At 40.4% G+C, this 22,858-nt stretch overlaps 1 protein-coding gene, 1 long non-coding RNA gene and 1 pseudogene across 4 annotated transcripts; 1 reads left to right on the top strand and 2 right to left on the bottom strand.

Moving 5' to 3' along the window:
- Positions 1–485: 485 nt before the first annotated feature.
- Csta (cystatin A) lies at positions 486–13,767 on the bottom strand. The gene is made up of 3 exons (XM_046458118.2): positions 13,513–13,767; positions 5,268–5,369; positions 486–1,048 (listed from the first exon to the last, which is right to left on the bottom strand). Exons 1-3 carry the CDS (start codon positions 13,576–13,578, stop codon positions 920–922), a joined length of 297 nt encoding a protein of 98 aa, XP_046314074.1. The 5' UTR covers positions 13,579–13,767; the 3' UTR covers positions 486–919.
- Positions 3,327–15,318, top strand: LOC124101883 (uncharacterized). 3 transcript variants are annotated; one of them, XR_009228058.1, is made up of 6 exons: positions 3,327–3,463; positions 6,364–6,611; positions 8,550–8,920; positions 9,150–9,333; positions 13,455–14,256; positions 14,832–15,318. It is a non-coding gene; the product is annotated as an uncharacterized LOC124101883 (long non-coding RNA). The 3 variants fall into 3 exon arrangements; XR_006854730.2 differs by lacking the exons at positions 3,327–3,463; positions 6,364–6,611 and adding an exon at positions 8,132–8,297; XR_006854727.2 differs by lacking the exons at positions 3,327–3,463; positions 6,364–6,611 and adding an exon at positions 8,132–8,468.
- A 5,853-nt stretch (positions 15,319–21,171) lies between these two features.
- LOC131424667 (alpha-ketoglutarate dehydrogenase component 4-like) lies at positions 21,172–21,685 on the bottom strand (annotated as a pseudogene).
- Positions 21,686–22,858: the final 1,173 nt, after the last annotated feature.

The raw sequence follows: 22,858 nt of genomic DNA, 5'->3' as shown, positions 1-22,858 counted from the left end.
TAAAAAAATTAAAAAAAAAAAAAGAGAGTGGAGATGGAATGTTGGGCTCTCAGTAACCACAAAGAATAAGGAGGCTGAGTATCTGATAGCCCAGCATCTTAAGGGAGTAGGGACAGCATCATTCTTTAGCCAATTGTGTTAGGCCTGACTTTTTTACCCCTATGTTTATTAACTTTATTTATTATTTTTTTTAAATATTTATTTTTAGTTGTAGTTACACACAATACCTTTATTTTATTTATTTTTATGTGGTGCTGAGGATCGAACCCAGGGCCTCAAATGTGCTAGGCAAGCACTCTACCTCTGAGCCACAACCCCAGCCCATAACTTTTTTTTTTTAAAGAAAAAATGTAAAAAAAAAAAAAAATCAAGAAGAAAATAAAAGGCTACCACATTACTTTGGAATATAATAGTTAAGACTAATTTCTTACAGAAGCATATTTCTATAATAAACATTATTTTAAGAAAAAACCATGTAGAAGTTAAAAAAAAAGTTATATCATATAAACACTAAATAGCAACCAAAACAAACTGTGGTACCTGCATTAGTATCAGACTTCAGAATAAGGTCTACAACTAGAGAAAGAAAGGAATATTTCATAATTATAATGAGGACGTTCACTGGGAGAACATAATAGTGCCTTAGTAATAGTGCCTTAGTAATCCTTAGCGTGGAGGTAGTACAAAGGCCTGGCTATTTTTTATGAGGTTTCTAACTGATGTCAATTTACACGGAATTTCTACCCTAAAGTAATAACACTGATTTTGAGAAAGAAAAGGTCACTTATATTTAATACAATAAATGAGTAAAAATTGAAGAAATGATGTATTTGAAAAGGAATATTTCTTTATTGATGGTTTATCAGTATCATTAATCAGTAGCCAGAAGAAGGAATCAGATCCCTTTTGGAATGTCCTGCTAAAAGCCAGTCAGTTCGTCATCCTTGCTTTTGTTAGTCTGGTAACCAGTAAGTACCAACTTCTCATTTTGTCCAGGAAGACCTTTGAATACTTTCAAGTGCATATAAGTATCATCACCTACTCGCACCTGAAAGGCATAAGACAAAAAAGGAAAAGGAAATTTATCATATGTATCTATACAATGGAAAAGAGTAATGGATCTAGGAAGACCTCACTGCACTATGCCTTTCTGGAACAGTGCTTCTAGACTTGGGCCAGTGTTCCTACACTCAGCTTCCATCGTATTTTATGAGAAAGGGCACGCTAATGGCATTACAAGAAGCTTAAGTCCTAGTTTTATTTTATTATATGTTTTTTTATTATAATCTGGGTACAAATAACAACTCAGAGTAGCATTTTTCCCCCAAAGATGCACAGAGCAGAAACAAGGGGCAGCCTATATTTTTGGTGATCCTTTTTTTTTAACTTATAAATTAAGATACTTTGTTTGCCACATTACTTGATAAGAAAGAAGACAATCAGAATTGCTGAAAAACATTAGAAAATCAGAAATGCTGAAAAATTTTGGGTTGTATGTTTTCCATCCCTCTACTGTATTAGAACCTACTTTTATAAACACCCACTGAATGTTTTAGGACTGATCGGGAGCAGGGTGGCCAGCCTCCCTTGTAAAGTTGAAGCCATCTTAAAGTCATTGATATCAAGGTTGAGATGGTAGTTTGGGCATGAATCCAGGACCTGGAAAACCACAGCAAGGATTTCCACTTTGTTTCTTGGTTAGGACAATAAAAGTTTTGTCTTATATGGTATCTATTGTGCTCTTCTATCCCTTTCTACTTTAATTTTAACAAATGCCATTTATCAAAATTTATTATGATACTATAAGATGGTGAGGAGCATTTTATACACCTGATTATATTTACTTGTTATTAAAGACCTGCATTTGGAACAATATCCATTTTACAGATGCAGAAGCATATAAAGAGATGATTATTTTCTATAAATCTCTCAGTGAGCAAATGGTAGAACTCAAATTCAAACCCAGATCTGTTAGATTCCAACATCTTTTCACTCTACAGTGTAGTTTTGTTAAAGCACTTATTTTATGTTTAGAACAGGGCATCAGCCTTTGCAAGCAATATTAGGGGTAGCACAGCCAGTGCTCTGGGTCCCAATCCTGGCTCTGCTCTTACAGTTCTATGACCTTGGTTAGTTACTTTACTTAACCAGGGTTCAATCTTTTCATCAGTGGTACAATAGAAGCAGATGATACTTTCCCATAGATTGTGGAGAGCAGTGACAGTGATTGGGAGACCAGTGTCTGAGATTGGGGTATATGATGACTTCATAGTTGTGGTATGCTTGGTGCCTGGGAAAGTTTCTGTGCAAAGGTGCAGGATGCCTGGTTGCTATGGTAATGTCCTTCATGGGGAGGCTGTGTGCTAGAGTCCTACAGCCTCTACTTTACACAGCTCCTGGGAATACAGGAATCCTCTTGCTAAAACAATCATAATCTTGATAGCTCTGCCCGCATAATAGTAACTTTAAACAATGGACTTTTCCTGGGAGCTACACAATGCTCCTAACATTTCACATTGCAACTGTAGAATGTAACTGAGAAATAAGCTGAATAATGTTGCCAACTCTGTAACTTTCATGAATACAAAGGATAATGCTTGCATAGTCCTAAATCTGATTAATGAGACATATATAATAAAGATTGCTGGTGTAATTCTTTAGACTTTCTTCTCTATCTGAGAGCAGTGCTCCACCCAATCCCAGCTGTTTATCTTCAAGATCTGAGTACGTGAGTCTTTATTCTTCCAATCTCCCATCACCCGTTGCTGGAACCTGCTAGTTTTATCATGCTGGTCGCCACAGTAGATTGAGAATATTAAATGAAATGGACACGCCCTGCTCTTGGAACAGTGCTTGGCAGAGTGTAAGCAGTCAGAGATTATTATCCACACTGTTCAGGTTAGGGATTAAGGTTCAGAGGACAGCCTTTAATCACAGGCTTTGACTAGTAGAACGAGTGGAATAATGGTTCAAACCCAGGATGGTCTGAAACCAAAAGCTGTGATCCTTCCATTCTATTACCCTGCCTCTTGATAGGAAGGCAAGACACTAAGGGATGGTGAGGTCACTGGCAAGATCTTAAATCTAGAGAGTAGCTCAACTCAAAGGAATCAACAGCCATACTACAGGAAGTAAGCAGGGAACTTTGGATAGGACAGGGTAGCAGAGTCAAGGGAAGAGACTTTCAAGGTCATTTTTGATGAGCTTTTAAAGGAATGTATAAGGGAGTAAATATGTGATATTTATGCGTTTGTATTAATCCTAACTTATTAAAATGATCTTAGTTTTGATGGAAAGATTCCTATCTTTGAAAAAAAAGCATTTTTAACTGGAAAACTTTCTTTTCCAGCTGTGAAGAAAGGTTGAGAAAGGACAAAATGATGGCATTGTTTTTGAGGATACAAAAGGGTTTCCCTCACATATGTCTCACCTGGGTCCGGTATTTGCCAGGAGACCAGATATGGTAGGACTGAATTGATTCGCATATATAACCCAGTATCATAACCTCCTTCCTTCCTTCCTTCCTTCATTCCTCCCTCCCTTCCTTCCTTCCTCCTTCCCTCCCTCCCTCCTTTCCTTCCTTTACTTCTTTCCTTTTGTACCAGGAATGGAACCCAGGGGCACTTAACCACTGAGCCACATTCCAGCCCTATTTTTATTTTTTATGTTGATACAGGGTCTCACTAAATTGTTTAGGGCCTTGCTTAATTACAGAGGCTGGCTTTGAACTTGCTATCCTCCTTCCTCAACCTCCCAATTGCTGGGATTATAGGTGTGCACCATTGTACCGGGCTCATAGTTTTCTATTTCGGGGGGAGTGGGTACTGGGGATTGAATGCCACATCCCCGGCCCTGTTTGGTATTATTTTAGAGACAGGGTCTCACTGAGTTGTTTAGCATCTCAATTTTGGTGAGGCTGGCTCTGAACTCAAAATCTTCCTGCCTCAGCCTCCCAAGCAGCTTGGATTACAGGCATGTGCCACTGCACCTGACTGGCCCATAACTTTCTTATGCTGAACTGACTAGTTCCACCTATTGCATTTCATTTACTGTAAATATTAATTTTTTATATATATTTTAAGTAGTTTTTTTTGTTGTTAAAGAAAAATAAACCATACTGTGTCCTGGTTAAATGGCTAAGTAAAGAATAAGTAAATACACTTGAATGTCTGCTATTGTTGCTGTTCCAGTGCTGGAGATTGAACTCAGCCTCATTCATACTAGACAAGTGATCTGTCACTGAGCTATACCAGCAGTGTAATTCTTCTTTAAATCAGAATTGTCACCTTTTTAATATGTAAGAACAAGAGTGGCTCCCACATATATCCTTGGTTGGCTTATTGAATTGGTTCCCCTCTGGTAACATTGAAAGGATTTTTAGCCAGGTGTGATGGTGTACACAGGTGGTCCCAGTGGCTCAGGAGGCTGAGGCAGGAGGATGGCGAGTTCAAAGCCAGCCTCAGCAATTTAGTGAGGCCTTAAGCAACTTAATGAGACCCTGTCTCTAATATAAAGGGCTGGGGGTGTGGCTCAGTTGGTAGAGTGTTTGCCTAGTATGTGTGAGGCTCTGGGTTCTATTCCCAGCAGCACATATCAGTAAATAAATAAAGGTCAATCAACAACTAAAAAAAAAAAATTAGAAGAAAAGTCTTCCATTAGAACTGGGTCAATGCATCACTTAACTTTTTGATATAGCTATAAAACCAATATTTTAAATATGCCACTGCTTATTTAAGTAGTTTGATCTAGTTGAGTTGTAAAAATAATTATTTAAGTTATATTAATCAAAATACTTAGTTAAGGGCAAAAGTGGTGTGTATTTTTTTCCTAGCTAATGATTCAAGCCATTTTAAAGATCCATTTTATTTGGACATACAGAATCATAAAGCTCTGAGGAACATACCCTTTAAGACACCATCCGGTTTGGCCCCAGGCCTTTGGGCCCTCCCACCATAAACCTGAAGCAACCAGGGCCATAAAATAAATGTGTTCTGAACATCTAGGAACTGTTTTCCTATACAAGTTCTAGAAATTAAGTTAAGAATCAACATACGCAAGCTAAATTCACAAGGGAAAAAGTAGTTTAAATACAACACCATTTGCCAGATTTCAGAGTCTACCACTTGTAAGGCATCGTGGTAGGCATCTTCACTTAGGACAGCCAGAAGCAATAAAGTGTATGTGAAATTATTATGTGAAACAAGAAACACCACAGCAAAGAAGAAATATGATATCTTTGAGTGCTAAAGTGAATATTGAACTCTAACCTTAATGTAGTAATTTATTCCAGCCACTACTTGAGTTTTGTACTCTACAGCTTCGAATTGTTCATAAGTCTCATTTGTTTTTTCTTCAAGCTGTGGTTTAACCTTAAAAAGAGAAAAGAGGAAACAAATTACTAAAACTACATTGGCTTGATTTATGTGATTTAAAATTCTGGGAAACTCATGCTCCTAATAGTCCTCAAAGATGACAATGAGATCTGTGAGCTGTTTCCCATATTTCAACAGAAAACATTTATCTTTAAGATTACATGAATTAAACTGGGTGTGGTGGTGCATGCCTGCAATCCTGGTGACTTGGGAGGCTGAGGCTGGAAGATCACAAGTTCAAGGCCAGCCTGGGCAACTTAGCTAGGCTTTGTCTTAAAATAAAAAATAAAAAGGGCTACAGGACTAGGGATGTGGCTCAGTGGTTAAGTGTCTCTGATTTCAATTCCCAGTGCCAAAAAAACAAAAAACATTACACGGATTAAAATGTCAAACTTTGTTGCTTTAGGCTGAATGAACATCAAATCTATGTGGTAATTCAATATAGGAACATTTTGACTGGTAAAGCTCCAACAGTTATATATGCCTTTGATTAGTTAAACAAAGAAAGAGCAATAATTATTACCTCTTTTTTAAAATTGTTTTGAAATAATTTCACACTTAGAGTTGTGAAAATAATATACTGAATTCCTTTATAGTATTTATAGTTTCTCCTAATGTTACCATCTTACATATCTATAACATAATCATCAAGACCAGAAACCAACATGGTATAATACTACTAAGAAGTCTATAAACCTTATTAGAATTTTGCCAGTTGTCCCCCAAATGTCCTTTTTCTGCTTCAGGATTCGACACTGCATTTAGTTAGCACACCTCCCTGGTCTCTTCCATTCTTTGGTCTTTGTTGTTGATTGTGGGAGACCAACATCACATGTGACTGAGTCACACTCCCCAGAAATGTGGCTGAGCTTTCCCCACCCTTCTTGGGTTCGAGGGACAGTGTCTCGTGCATGGGTGTGTCTTGCTATAGCCCCATGGGTGAAGCTATGCTCACCTGTTCCTTTGTGATATAAACTCTTTTCCTGTTTAGGATAGAATCTTCCATGGAAGTGCCTTGTGTGTGTCCCCTTCTCTTACTGTGCCCTTGGATGTGGCCTACCCAGATGTCAGTCAACCTGCTGACAGTGGACATCATGAAGATAGACTCAGCCCCCTGAAACCTGACCTCTTGCCTCATTTGAATAGCTTCTCCTCAATAAAAGGGGTCAGCAAGTGCTCTCTCTCTTCCTGCGGACTCTTAAGGTCAGAGGAGCCATCACAGCGACCCCAAAGAAAAAGGTATTTGTGTCCCTTGTGTGGTTATTTAGTGCAGCCCAGTTAGCCCAGTTTAACTGGAGTGACCGCTGAGCCTTTTAGTCGCAAGAACAGAAACCTGGCAATTGATCTTGACACTTTTGAAGAATACTGAACTGTTTGCCGAACGTCCCTCAGTTTGGGTTTGTCTGATCCTCTCTCTGTTAGTGATCCACATCTGTCGAAGGATGGTGCAAACTAATGTGCTCCTGCTGCATCCCCGCAAGAACTGCATGTTTCCTTAATGCTGATGGTAATGTGGATCACTTAGGATGTCTGCCAGTTTCTGCCACAGTAAAGTTACTATTTTCCCTCCTTTGTAATTAATATAAATTTAGCGAGGAGACATGTTCAACTATCCTATTTTTCACCAGATTTTCATCCACCAATTTTATCATTTGATGTTTCTCACCGATAGCAATTTTTCCTGCGGTGTATATCTGTTAACTGGAATTCTACTGGAAGGAAGACCTGTCCCCTTTTTCCTATTCATTTATTCAATGATTATTTCTATTAATATGACTGTGGGTATTTCTTTTACTTTAAAAGTTATTCTTTGTTATCATGTTGTTGTTGTTGCTTCTCGACATGGCTCCATCATTTTGTGAGCACTTCCTTACTTTCTGACTTGAGATGCTTTCCTCACGAAAGCATTTAATGTGCAGCCAGCTTCAATCAAGCCCCCTGGGTATCTGGGGTTCTGCTGAGGCCATCCTGTCCTTCCCAGCAGTGGGCAGACGTTTTGAGTCCTTTGCTATTGGTGTCTCTTCACCCAGCAGAACTGTTTTTAAAGACGTAGACATTTGCAGACTCTGTGTTCTCAGACCACTTTTGAAGAGCCACTCTATAAACTACCACCCTTTTCTCCTGTGCCCTTCAGAGTCAGTGGGATAAAGGTGATTGCATTGTTGAGTTGGAAAACAAAGCTCCAAAGTGGAGAAAGGGGAGAAGACACGCAGAGAAAATACCGAAATGACAAGAGAGAAGCTGACCCGGTGGGGCAGGGGGTTTGATAGTTTAGGTTCCCCTGGTTCTGACCCTTTTGAGCTGACAAAGGCAGAGTGACCAATGCTGGGTACCCACTGAGTTAGGAGCTGAGTTGGAAAGGGTTTGTCTCTATACTGACTCCCAACAGGATTGATTTAACATCATTTTACAAATAAGGAATTTGTGAGGAGAGCTTGATTGCTTAAGGTTGAAAAATTTCACAGTCCTAGTTATTAAAGTTTTTGCCTAAAACTAAAGTATCTGATCTGTAGTCCTGGTTTTCAGTCTTCTGCTCACTTTTTTTTTCCCAGCTTGCATCATAATTTTTTAATTTCTATCTGTTCTATGAACAGATCCAAATTTGTGACCTTTCCATGGTATGTGCAGATCATAAGTCCAGAGTTTTCCATGACAGAGCTCATGCTAAGTGCTCTGGTTTATTTCCTTGGTGCCGTGGCACCTGTCACATGGTGTGCTCCAGTTTTCTGGTTCACTGGATGTGTAATCTTCAGCCTCCTTCTTTCTCACTTTCCAGTAGAAAAGATTTGCATTGTTCAGTGTTAGATGCTGTGGACCTGGGTGATGAGATTTGAGCAGGGGAGTAGGAAAAGGCGCAAACGGGGGAGCTTGTCAGTGAAACCTTGAAATTCAGAAGGATGGACACTGGGAGGATGAAAGCCAGCTGTGAGTGATGGTCAGGAAGCTGGTATGGACAGATCTTGTGCTGAACCTAAATTGGAGTTTCCCTTGCTCAGCCTGCCATGTGCATTGGTAGCCGAAACACTGGAGGGCACAGTGTGGGTTTGGCACTTTGCCCCCAGTCAAAAGAAGGAAGCCATGATGGAGGAGCACCTGGTAAAATAGATTTACTCCAGAGTTGTTCAAGCTTTCCTTAGTGCTGCAAAGCATAATCCTGCTGTGTTGTCTGTTTTCTAGGATCTGAAGATTGGATCACGTGACACCCATCATTCAGGCAAATTTCCCTAATCTGTAAACATCTTCAGAAACACATGAACTATGCAGAGAATGGATACAGATGATGGTGGTATCATGGATGGGCCATATGTTGGAAATTTTTACCAATTAAGAAAGGAGAGTGTGGGTAGTTGTGTGAAAACATGGTGGGACTTGTAGGGCATGTCTTGTGGACATTTGTCATCTGATACATTTTGAAGAAAGGAGGGACTATGAGACCAGGCACCCAGGATGAAGAACTGAAGTCAGCTGGCTCAGAATGGAGGGACTGGCTGAAGAAAGGAGGACAGAGTCTAAGACTGGAGGGAGGGGTGAGATCCAACTGGGAAAAGGTAAATTGGGGCACCAGATGCTTGCAGTTTTCCAAGAAGGGAAGGAACTGAGACATCCTGTTGGAGGGACCATGGGAGGACAGGAGGGGTTGAGAAACTGAGGAGACCAGAAGGTACGGGTTTCTCAAAAATGAAGAACAAATTGGTCTGAAGGAATGTGCTAGTCCCAGGGTGTGAATTCGGAGTTGTGATGGGTGAGTTTTCTGTGGTTCTCATCTTCTTTGAGCAGAGATCTCTGATCTTGGAGAAGAACCTGAGGAGGAGGTGGCGGCCATGGGAGTGATCTCTAATTGAGGCCTGGAATGCCAGGAGCTCACAAGGTCATGGAAATCAGGGGTGGAGGAGTGTATGAAACCACCTGTCATGGAAGCGTGACCAAGTGGGCCCCAGCTTGTTCTGATGGAGATGGGAGGGTAAGTGCCTGGAGGATTCTGGTGTGGCTGAATGGCAGGTTCTCCGGGTGTGGGGCAGTGGAAGAGGTGACTGATGAGGAGGAGGCTGAGGTAGGAGAGGGGAATGTAAATCTGTGGCTGGGGTTAGTGAGAACCAGGATATGTGAATTCCAGGGTGTGTCCAGGATGGCATGCAGATATGTGTGTGTGGCGTACTGGCATACAAAAATCATGTTTTGTGTGTTTGCCAGGAATGGTGTTCAGTAGGCTAGTGACTTAAAGGTATGTGGTGGGGTGTGGTATGCATGCATATTTGTATGTGTAATAATAGTCCTTATTTCCAAAAATAATTATTAAAATAAGATTTCTTTCCTTCACATAAACATACTCAGACTGAATTCTAATCCAGTGTTATTTATATATGATTCAAGATAATGGATCTGGAGGTTTCTGCTCTTGGGACCATCCATTGGTCCTTTATTACATATATCATAGCTTTTCATGGTTAGGTTCATGTATGGCTCTTTATTTCATCATGTGTCTCTCTTACCTCTATTCTGTTTCATAAATTTTCCTGGGGCCAGGGACCATTTATTGTCCTGCCTGCCAGAGCAGTTCACACAGTGTTGTCTACATAATCAGCACCTTCTGAATGAGATGACCACTGTTGTTTTCCTTTATGACAACTTGTCTCCCCAAATAGAAAAGACTGAAAGAGCAATGACTGATTATCAACTAACAGAGAGTCTTGGAAGAGAGGTCTTCCAAGAATACTCAGACTCAAGTTCTTCCAGAGTCTCTCAGTACATAATCCATTCCATCTCTATTGTCTTGTCTTCTGCCTTCAAAAATAAATCCTCTCAGTTCTCAGCCCTTGGATTGATTTTCTTTCTGAACTCATCCAACATTTCTCTTTCACTTAGCTGTCAGCTCCTGGCATCTGCAGTTGCTACTTGTCTGTGCCACTTTGCTCTCTCCTGTGATGACCTTTCCCTTCTTCTTTCCCTCCCACTCCAGTGGGCTTCTCCCTTTACTTGGTATTCCATTAAGAAGCTTCCAGATAAGGAGAGAGGAACCTCAGAATCATCAATTCTTTTAAAAGCTGAAAAATGCTTGCATTTTAACAGGTGATTTTAAAAATAGAAATGCACTTAAAAGTTGAAGGAACAGAACTACAAAGTAAGCTGAGCACAGTGGTGTAATTCCAATGACTCGGGAGGCTGAGGCAGTAGGATCATGAGTTCAAAGCCAGGCTCAGCAAAAGCAAAGTGCTAAACAACTCAGTGAGACCCTATCTCTAAATAAAATACAAAAGAATAGGGCTGGGGATGTGGCTCGGTGGTTGAGTGTCCCAGAGTTCAATTGCCAGTACCAAAAAGAAAAAAAAGAAAAGAAAAAAACCTACAAAGTAAACAACAGGCAGTGGAGGTCTTCCCTGGAACCCCGTCACATCACAGTAGGTGTTTGATGACCAACACCTACCCACTAGCCTAGCCCTGCCTGGGAATGCAACCGGTTCTATCATCTTGGAGGAGTTGATTGAATGTCCTCACTCATCAGGTGCTTTCAATAACATCTGCCTCTTGGGGTTGTTTGTAGGGCAATAATTGATATAATGGATGCGAAAGTGCTTCCTAAACTGTATAGTTTACTGACTTCTTATACCTTCCAACACTAATCTGGACATTGTCCCTTAAGGCTATCTCCTACCACAGAGGGCAGATGAGAGACAAAGGAGAGTTTAGCAGCTGAGGAGCTGCACCCGGACAGTAAGTGTTCACCTGAAGGTAATAAGGTCAGGAGGATTGACAAGCAATCTCTAACATCCTTGCTGGTCCAAAATCTAGGATCATGAAAAGAACTTAATTGGCTAATGTTCTAGATATCTGGGCTTCCCCCATTGCCCTTTAGCTCCTTGAGGTCAGGGGCCATGTCTTATAACCTTAATGTAGCATCTATGATATTTAGCACAATGCTAGACACCTAGGAGACACTCAAGAAATACACCTACCAAATGCTTCATCCATGTGTGTTTCTCATAATGATTTCAATGTGAGGCTGGAGCCTGCAGTGAGAAGGCCAGTCTGCCCTGCTATTCCTCCCCTGTGTGTTTCTTGCACCCCTGAAGCTTCTCCACATGCTAATGCTGTGTGGAGGAAGGGGCCTGTAGTAAAAAATTCTGGATGGAGCCTAATTTCTTAATCAGGTGACTCTTAGCTACTTTGATGGTTTCATCATCTAAAAATTGGACATAATGCCCTCTCTACCTCCTGGGTTATAAAGATCAAATGTGAGATCGAATGGAGGTCAAGGCTTTTAAAACTTCAAAGCACCTTTATGGGCTGAGGTAGCAGTGTTAACAACTATTTCCCATGATACCTCTGACAAAGTTGGAGCCTGAGGTACACAACAAGAAACACACTGTCGAATTAATTTTGTAATTTAAGACAGGGCTCATGGATGGTGTTGTTAACAATGCAAGGCGTTCCAGTAGCTTCTTATTTTTTAAAAGATTATTCTCTCGGGGTTCAGTGGCACATACTTGTAGTGCCAGCTACTCGAAAAGCAGGGGCAGGAGGATCGCTGGAGTCTGCAAGTCTAAGACTAGCCTGAGCAACACAGTGAGACCCCATGTGTCTCTTTCTGTCTCTCTGTATCACACACACACACTTAAATTAAAAATGGTAATGAGTCTAACTAAGATGATAGGCTTTTAAACATCATTGGAATGTTCTATATCTTCTTTATTTGCAATGTCTATTGCTCCCTATCTCCTTACAGCTCTGCTTCCTACAGAGTCTCAGGGGATTTTGGGGATTCAGGGATGATTTCACACAAAAATTTGAATAAACAATTATGGTGTCTTACCTAGGCATATTTCTTTTTTTTTAAATTTTGAGTCATGTTTACACACATTCTTATTTTGGTTTAGTCATAACAGCTCTGAGATTAGTGGGGCAGGAGACTTTTCCAAATGAAATTGAGAACTTTGATTTTGGTACCCTATTTTAAAAGCCTCATCTCCCAGGGCCCTGGAGGATAACATATACCTCTGGTCTTGTAGGAAGGCTAGGTTGGATAGCAGCAGCAGCAGCAGCACCTGCAATCCTGGTAGGAATGCAGAATCTCAGGTCCAACTCAGACCTCCTGAGTCAGAATCTGCAATTTATCAAGACCCACAGGGACTTTCGGGCACATTCAAGTTTGGGAACACTGATATGATATAGGGATTCGAATAAAAGTATTAATGACTTAGTATATTCTCCAAAAATAAAAAGGTCTAATGTTAAATAAACAAACTTCTGAAAAAGAAATATTTATTCCTAAAGAATGAGTGGTAGAATTTCAGGCATCTGGACTCTTCTAGAGCTCTCAGTGCCCTAAAAAATAAACGATCCTATCTCTACCACTCACAAAGATAGCCGATCGAGTTTGCCAGATAATGTCATCGAATGATGATTCAGAGGAAAAAAACAAAACAAAAACAAGAAGGATTAGAAAATGAGGCAATAAATTACAAACTTAGGTGAGAGCTAATCAAACACCACTTGAACTATATCAGTTTGCTAAAAACATTTAGAGTCCTATTCTTACCATAATCAATTTGGTGGTCTATAAGATCCTGGAATCACCATATACTATATTATTTCTTCCTAATTGAATCATCCTCTAACTATTAAAGGACTGCAACACTGTCTATTCAGGCAGATATGAAGGAAGTCTGTAATTGACTGCCTTTACAATATTGTTCTTCATTCATTCCATTTAAAAATCATCTCCCTGAAGTGCATTTAAAGTCCAGTATATCAAATTGTCAACAGCCTTAGACTTCCACTACCTGTTGTTTTCACTGAGCAAGATTGGAAAAATTTCATAAATAACTGAATTAGTAATCTTAGAGTCATACATTTAAGTAAAAGCCTTAGAGACCTAATCCAAAACAAATTGTTATTTAACAAATGGGGAAACTGAGACTCTGACAAGCAACAGTGACTTGGTGGAGGTCTCTCTGGCAAGTGTTGGGATTATTCCAGGTTTTGTCTGAAAGCTCAGTGTTCCATTTTTAGCTGCATGAAAGCTGGATAAAGCCACATTTCTCACCAACACCCTGGTTTTCATGTTCACCCACACCTTTAACACAGGACCAAACGATGAACTGAGATTTATATCCAACTTTTTCCTGAAACGGCACCAACTCACCTCATTAGCAATCTCCTGGATTTCTTCAGTGGCAGGTTTGGCCTCAGTCAAGCCTCCAGGTATCATTTTGGCTAGTGTCTGCCAGGCAGGGTGCTGGAAGCCAAGTGCTCAGGTAAGTGTGGAGACAAGTTTTAACAGCAACTCAGCAAACAAGCTCCGCCTATAGAATGTGCTCACTTCCACAAAGAGTAAAGAGGCGAGGGAAAAGGAGTTTGCCCGAAGCGAGTTTTCTTGCTTTCTTGAGAGGATCTGTTGAGTGGAACTGGGAAGGATGCGGGTGGGGAGACCAGCGTGGGCGAGCTCGGGAGTCACCCCGCAGCGAGCCTCAGACTTGCCTCCCTGTGTTCTCGGTACCCATCCTGATTCCATCCGGTTGCGCCCTCTGCAATCCGACATGCGAAACCACAGTCTCCAGATCTTTAAAAACCTCCAGTGTAAAATTTTATGTATTTTTTAAAAAGAATAGTTTCAAATAACATCAAGGCTGGTTGTTCACAATTTACTTGAATTTGTGAAGACAATAAAAGGATCTGTAGGGAGGACTTCATCTGGATATGTGTACTTCACTTTTAATTTCTAGAAACATTTCAATTACAGAAAAGCAATAGCAAAGTATATTTCTATTACTCAGAAATAAAGATTTTAAACATTTTGTCTTATTTAATTCACATCATTATTTTTCTTTTTGTAGTTGTTTTGAAGAAGTGAAATATTATACCCACCCCAACCTTGCCCTCTATAGAGGTAAGTTATTGTGAGTTTGGTACTTTTCTAGCCCATTTTTATGCTTTTACTTGGTGTTTTAAAATAATAATAATAATAATTTAATAATAAAATTATTATTATTATTATTATTATTATTATTATTATTATTATTATTTTGTACCAGAGATTGAACCCAGGGGCACTTAACCACTGAGCCACATCCCTAGCCCTCTTTAAAATATTTTATTCAGAAACAAGTTCTAAGTTACATAGGCTCTTGCTAAGTTTCTGAGGTTGGCTTTGAATTTGTAATCCTCCTGCTTCAGCCTCCACAGCTGCTGGGATTACACAGCTGCTGTGCCACCATGCCTGGCATATTTTAAAAGTTCAACTTAAGTTGTATGCTTACCATCTTTTTTGTTTTGCTCTTTTCTTACTCTACATGTTTTGCAAAGTCTCCAGTTCCTTTCATGACTGTCTGCTGCTGTCTGCTAGATCTATTGTTCTGACTGCTATATGGCATGTGCTCATTCTCCTATTATTAAGATTTTGGCTGTTTCTATGGCTTCACCCTTATAAAGAAAGTTGCATTATCTTCCTTTGTACCTGTGTAGGAATTTCTCCAGACAACGTCTAGGAGCGAAGTTGCCAGGGACCATGTAATAAATAGGAACCAAAGAGTTTACAGTATAAGGAATTCTTTATATACTCTCCATCAGATGCCTTCACCCAGCAGATTGATGATGACATGATGCTCCTTCATGAAGCCACAAGCCATCTGAAGACTTTGGCTCAGCTTTCCTAGGCCCCTGGCTCACAGACCACCCTGAACAGCCTCCACATACATGCAGGTTCTATTCATCTTCCTGTGGCCTTCCCAAGTCAAGTCCTCTCAGGGGCAGGCCCCTGTTTTCAAGGCCTCAGCCCATTTCTACCTCCTTGCTTACCTTGTCTAGGCCTTCTTTAGGGACCCTCCCTGGTGGGAGGGGACAGGGTAACCTGCAGGTCTGTTCCTTTCCAGGCTTGATGCTCTGTGTTTTCAGCTCTTCCCTCTTGATTCTCTATAATTTCTTTTAGAATTAAAAACTTCCCCCAAGCAAATATTCTTTTGTCTTTGCATTTCTACTATAATAGTTCTGATTCTTCTCTGGTTGTGTGGATGCTTCCAACAAACAAGAGAAGAGTCACACATGAGGAGGTGCAGAAAATAAAAGCACAACAATTAAATTAAACATTCAATGGGTTAAATGTACACCTTTAAAAAGTTTTCATACCTTTATTTTATTTATTTAATTTTATATGATGCTGAGGTTCAAACCCAGTGCCTCACCTCATATGTGCTAGGCAAGCACTCTACCACTGAGCCACAAACCCAGCCCTAAACATTTATTTCTAAAGTACCTCTAAGATTACTCTTTGGGTTTTTCTTTTTTGGCATGTCTTTATGGAGACTGTCTGTATGGAGCTAGACATCCTCATGTTTCTGTAATTCTGGTCTGTGGGCTCATCTTCAGTGGAAGTTATATTTTATGGGAGTTTTGTCCTTTGTGGGCTGAGTCACGGGATTTCCCTTTAAGGTAACTGCCTGTGTGAAGCCCTAGGAGGTAAAAGGCCTCCAACCAGCTCATATGTTACTATTGACTTCGGACTCTGAACCATGAAGATACTGAGAATCTGGGCTCTTCTCCAGCTTGTGGGATAGGCACGGGGCCCTGGACTTCCCCAGCCAACTGTGCTCTCCCGTTGTCAGGGATAGATGGGTGGATGCATTCATGCCCAGCCCATCATTCCCACCCCTGGTAATGTATCCAAGAGAATGAAGACGTGTCCTCAGGAAGACATGTGTACAAAAGTTCATAGCTGTGTTATTCCTCATGGCTCCAAACTGAAAATGACTGGTGAATGGCAAAAATCAATTAAGTGTGGCATATTCATAGCATAAAATACTGTTCAACAACAAACAGTGACACAATAATAACACGTTCAATAATATATGTGAACTCCAAAAAACCAATGTGAAGTGGAAATCAAACTCAAGAGACTAAGGGGTTGAGCTATATTATTCCATTTATGTGAAACTCTAGAAGATGCAAAATCATAGTGACAAAAAGATCACAGGTTGCTTGAGGTTGAGGGAGAGGGAAGGAAAGGATGACAGAGGGACATAAGGAAATGTTTCAGGAAGATGAAACTGCTCCATATCTGGACTGCAGCGGGGTTACACAGCAGGATATGTTTACCAGAATTCATCAGTTGTGCCCTTAAAATGGGTAGACTTTACAGTATGTAGGTTACACCACCCAAAACTGGAATAAAATGGTGCTACCATTTGAACACTTTTATGTGTGTCTTGGCCTTACTTTATGCTGTTTTCTTTAATGTGTTCCATTAGAATCTTAACTACTGCTGAATGCCCATATGCTGAATGACATACAACCTTAAAAACAGTTATAAAAGCCCCATTTGAAGTGTGTGCTCAAGTAGAGGACATAGTTTCTCCTCCTGGCACTCCATGTGGTGAAGAAGGAAATCAGGAGGTAAGGTTGGTTGAAGGTTGGTCACGAAGAATAGGTGAAAGATTTTTTACACATTAGTTGTTTGGTAATAGAGGCCACTAAAGGTTTGAGCTGTACAGAAACTATTTATGATTTAGGAAGACATAACTGGATGCAATGTGTAGGCTGGTGTGTTAATGAAAAATACAGTCTCTTTTCTCCTATCTTACTCAACACTCAGCACATCCTGGCCATCAAACTGTGTGGGACACACAAACAATTTCCAATAGACTCTGATGGGTATCCTATAATTCAATTCAATTCTGACATTAACCAGTGTTCGTGTCTGATTCCACAGGTGAAGGGCACAATCTCTTGAGGTTGTCCCTCACTTCAGATACCAAACACACAATCCAGGTTGTGACCAATACTTTGAGCCTACCAGCTATAAATCAAAGTTTCCATGACCCCTGACTCAGGTTTAACCATTTGCTAGGACTCAGAGAAACACACTGGCCAGCTTCTTATTTAATAAAGGAAAGGATAAAGGATACAGATAAGCAGCCACATGAGAGTGAATCCTTTAGAGTTCCTGAGTGTGGGAGCTTCTTTTCCCATGGAATTGGGGTACATCACCTTCTCAGCACATGGATGCTCCCCAATCCAGAAGCTCTTTAAACTCCATAGTTCAGGGTTTTTTTTTTTTTTTTTTTTAATGGAGGCTTCAGCACATAGACATGAATGATTGCTGACTCAACCCTCAGCTCCTTTCCCCTCCCATATGATAGATAGGGTGTGGGGTGGAGCTGAAAGTTCCAAACTTCCTCTCCTGGCCTCTTCCTGGTGCCAGCCCTCCTCCAGGAGCCCACACCTTGCCTCACTAAAACAGAAGTCACTCCTTCCACCCAGGAAATTCTAAGGGATTAGGAGCTCTGTGTCAGGAACCGGGGTCAAAGACCAACTATTAGAACAACAGATTCCCCTAGCACCCCCAGCTCAAGATATGACAAAGATTTTAGGAGTTCTGTGTCAGAAATTGGAGAGAAATATATATATTTCTATAAATCACAATATCATGGCCAGATTGGAGAAGATCTTGGAGACAGATCAGTTAGGAAGTTAATCACAATGGAACAATGAAAGGTTAATGAGAGCCGGATCCAAGGCTGGCATGTGGACTGAGGAGCAAGGGATCCATACCACAATTTATGTAAATAATATTAGGAGGGAGGAAGGACAAGGGAAGGGGAGTCGGGAAGCTGACAGGTGTTTTGTTTGGGTGGTCAGGACGATGATTTTACTATTAACAGTATTTAGGACTGCAGGGGGAAAAGCAGGCTTAAGCAAGGAAGTCAATACTGAAAATGTAAAAATACAATTGGGAAAAGAAAACTACCTTTCTCCTTCCAGGTCAATGATGGGGGAGAGTGAAGATCTTTGCAAAAGAATTTAATCCAAGACTTAAGAAGGTAATGTGGAAATCAGAAATCACAGGCCTTGATATTTCATTGGCCTTGTAGAAATTTAATTGTTAATAATATTTTATAAAAAGTCTTATAAAGTAAAAAACGCTGCACTGGCATTACCATATCAGTAAAGATGAGGAAGCTGAGAAAGTTGGAGAACATTAATGTACCAATAATCCTTGGGGCACAAAGAACAAAAGGCAATGCTATGTATATGAAGATCTTGTTTAATTTGAATCTGTTCCATTTTAGTATGTTGACAAAAGTAATTTAAGTTTCTGTCTTGTTACTTTGCTAAGTAATGCAAGAGGCCAGGTGTGATGGCACACCTGTAGTCCCAGTGATTTGGGAGACTGATGCAGGAGGATTGCAAGTTCAAGACCGTTATGGACAACTTAGCGAGACCCTGTCTGAGAAATTAAAAAAAAACAAAAAAAAGGTGGTGGGTGGGCTAACATGTAACTCAGTGATAGAGCACCCCTGAGTTTAATCCTTAGTACTGAGAGAGAGAGAGAGAGAGAGAGAGAGAGAGAGAAAGAGAGAAAAGAAAATCTTGTCCCATAATAGTTTAATGGATGTTAATGACTATAAAATATACTTTTTTTCAATTATGGTCTAGGGCAGAAACTTTTTGAATTACGTATTTAATAATTTTTTTTCTGAGAAGAAATCTTTTTTTTTTTTTTGATAGAGAGAGAGAGAGAGAGAATTTTTTGATATTTATTTTTTACTTTTCGGCGGACACAATATCTTTGTTTGTATGTGTTGCTGAGGATCGAACCCGGGCTACACGCATGCCAGGCGAGTGCACTACCGCTTGAGCCACATCCCCAGCCCCAGAAATCTGCTTTCTTGATAAAATACTTTGCTCGATAAACACTTTAGTGGGATTAAGACTTGAGCCTAGTTATTTTCTCACAAAATCACTTTTTTCCTACAAAAATCTTGATTAATTTGAATTTCCTAAATCTCCCTACAACAGTTATGGATGCATCAAATTATTATTGCTTTTGTGAAATAATTTATTATTGCAAAAATGCAAAATTATATATTCAATTAAATGGAATTATAATAGCAGGCTTAGTTCTTATAAATTTCTTTGTTAATGTTGGGGCTTAGGAAATGATGTCTCAGGGCTGGGGATGTAGCTCAGTGTTACAGTGCTTGCCTGGCATACTTGAGGCCCTGAGTTCGATTTTCCCAGGTCTGCAAAAAAGAGAAAATAATAGCCCAAAGTACAGTGCTTTAGCATGCTGAGGACTTTGAATGAAAGGCATTGGAAGTGTCTCAGAAACAAAGTCTTTTTCTGACCTTCTCTTGCCCTTCTTTCTCCTGCTCTTCCCCCAAAGCAGGCCATGAAAAATGAAAAATTCCTCTTCCCCAATGTGGGTCCTGGACACTTGAAGCCCTTTTTCCTAAAGACATTCACAAGGCCTGGAAACATTGTTCTAACCTTCCCTGCCTTTCTGCATAAGAGCTGGCCTTAAATAAACTCTCTGATCTACCTTATTTGATAGTAAATCCCAAGACTCTCATTCCAGAAGAGGTCCTGCCTGAGACCAGGGAGGAAGGAATGCTGTACAGACAGACTAAGAAGAATCTGAACAGCGGCCTGGCTGGGTTTCCTCCTTCTGTCTGTTAACCTTTAGATGACACCCTTTCTGTCCAATCCCATTTCTGCACAACTGTCCATTTTTTTCATTGAATCTAAGCCTAAAAATGGACCACTTTCCCTGGATCTCTGAGCCTTCATTTCAAAGGCTCCTGGGTCATGTAAAGTTTGATTTAATAAATCGGTTATGCTTTTCTCTTGCTACCCTATCTTTTGTTATAGGAACATAATCCTAACTAAAAGGGAAAAAGGTCTGATCCCCATCTGCCCCTATACTCTAAATTGTTAAGGTTTACAAATTGTAAAAGATTTGTTGGAATTTATAAATTGTTAGTTTATACTGGGCAAAAATTTTAACTGTATCTTCAACAAACTTTTAACACCAACATTTGTTTATCTATAGTTTGCTGCACAAAGAAGAGAATAAGTGGAGTAAGATCCAAGACACAGTTCTACCTGAGGTTGGCAGAGGGAGGAGAGGTGGATGACGTATTAATGAAATATTAAAGATGAAAACCAATGTGGAGGACTATGGTGGGGAGAGGCAGGAGACCACGCTACTGCAGTGCGTTGAGGTCATCAGGATCTGGATGGGAAGCAGTGACTTTGGCTCTGAACCATTTCTGTACTTGGTCATCGCTGTAGGTTGACATCATTCTGCATCACGATTAACACTCCTTCCCAGTCTCCTGCTTTCCAGTAACGGGCACTGCCAGGCACGCAGTTGCTCAATCCAAAAGTCATGCTTTTTTCTTATTTCCAAATCCAATCCATAAGACAATTCCACCCTTGTTGAAAAGTACTATGTGTCATTTGTTCTTCCCAAAGCAAGATCTTGTAGCATAAATTAGATGGTGCGCTACCGTTGGATAAATTCCATTTAATATAGTCTCACCATTTTAAGAAAAAAACAAAACAAAACATCTAAACCTCTTATCACGTGCTACAAGACCCTGAATTTTCAATCTTTGCCTAATTCCTCAAACTCGTCCCATGACACTTTCCCCCTGAAAACAATCTCTGTGCACTGCCCTCATCTGGATTCAAGGAGGCAGGCCAAACTCTTCCCCACCTCAGACTCTGGGCCCTGTATATTCTTTGAGTCAGGAGTGATCCTTCCCAGATTCTTTCTTTCTTTTTTCTTTTTCTTTTTTTTTTTTTGTACTGGGGATTGAACTCAGAGGCATTCAACCACAGAACCACATCCCCAGCCTTATTTTGTATTTTATTTAGAGTCAGAGTCTCACTGAGTTGCTTAGTGCTTGCTTTGCTGAGGCTGGCTTTGAACTCATAATCCTCCTGTCTCAGTCTCCCGAACAGCTGGGATTACAGGTGTAATTTTTTTTTCAGGATATTTATTAAGGTTAATATACAATTTTTCATTTGTCTTGGAAGTTCTTTATTGTAAAGACAATTCTTTTGTCTGATGACAAACAGCAGCCACAAAGACTATTCTGGACCTCCAGGTTGGATAAATTCCATTTCTTCTTGAGATACAGGTTTCCTTCTATATTTCAGAGATAATTTTTTAAAAATATTTTTTTTAGTTGTCAATGGGTTTTATTTTCTTTATTTATATGCAGTGCTGAGAATTGAACCCACTGCCTCACACATGCTGGGCAAGCACTCTACCACTGAGCCACAACCCCAACCCCTGACGTAATGTTTTTATTATTTCTGCAGTGTCTGGTGGACCCTGACGCATCAACAAATCTGGTGATTTACTCCCCTTAGAATGCTGTGACATTACAGGTAGGTGAGATGGAAGCCCTGTTGAAAGCTTCTGTTACACTGGGTTTAGGATGGTCTCTTCGGTCAGGGAATCTTATTAATGGTGTATGTGGCTTGACTACCTGAACCACCCTGCTGGCAGACGCCATTTTGCTGCCCATCATGACCCCTGAGAAGGGGCAGCTTCCAGGCCCTAGATTGTTCTTATCCATCATATCTCAGCAGAAATATTACATGCTACCAGGACTTCTTCCACTGTCCACCTCTTTATTGGGTCATCTTTTTGTTACTGACACTATTCACAAACTGTGCTTTTATTTTGGTTATTTTTTTACCCTTTGTTGCCTGGAATAACTGCTATATTCCCAGAGCCCAGAGCCTTGAGCCTTGAGCCTAGAACAACACTTGGCAGATTTCAAACAATCAATAAATATCTAGGGAATGAATAAATAACTGCCTATTTACTTTCCTTCTACATTAAGCTTTAAGTGTGTGTGGGGGGGGGGGAGGGAGAGGAGTCCAGCGCCCCCCACCCTCCGCCATTCTTACCCTGGTGCCTGACACAATGTCTAGTACTTTGGTAATGATCAATAGGTATTGATTAAATGAAGGCACACACTCAAACTCTCCATCTGGAATGGATTATGGGTTTATCCAACAGAACCCTTATCTAATGTGGAAAGTGAGAGTTAGATGTCTCAAGGGTCCCCTGGGAAAAGATCATGATAGAGCAGAAGACACAGAGAAATAAGGCTCTAGCTCCTGACCCCTGCTTTAACTGGAGCGGCTCTTATTTTTATTTTTATTTTTTGATAAACTGTGGTTCTATATAAAAAATAAGTTAAGGGTTAGTAGTTCCTCCATTTTTAAAAAAGTAAACCAATTGATTAAGACTAACCCCTACCCCAACTTTTATTTTTTTCCCCAGATGAGGATTCTGAAGCCAAGAGAGGAACAAAGAGTTTTGCTCAAGTTCACATTTAGTCAGTGGCAAGGCTGGGCAGAAGTCCAGGTCAACTGAATTCATCTTATGTGGTACTCTCAGGCCTGTCCAGAGGACCACGGGTGATGACCAGCAACGTAGGATGTGGCTGAGAGAAAAGTCTGGTTCCGCGTATGTACTGTGGGGCAGAAGGGCAACTGTCCTCCTGGATTGATTTTTGAGCATAAAATAGACTCCCATGGGACTCAAACAACCGCTTGGTCAATCATCCAGCACTAGACGTTGGGCACCTCCTGAGCAGAGCCCTGAGCTGCTGCTCCCACGAGCAGATTCACGTGAACCTGATGGGAAGTTCCAAAGCATAAGCACATTTGAGAATTAACAGACCAGTAAG

Source organism: Marmota monax, unplaced genomic scaffold, assembly GCF_021218885.2.
Source record: "Marmota monax isolate L192 unplaced genomic scaffold, Marmota_monax_Labrador192_F-V1.1 WCK01_AAM20220418_F8-fsc00052, whole genome shotgun sequence".
Taxonomy (NCBI): Eukaryota; Metazoa; Chordata; class Mammalia; order Rodentia; family Sciuridae; genus Marmota; species Marmota monax.
This window is presented reverse-complemented; position numbering and strand designations above follow the sequence as displayed.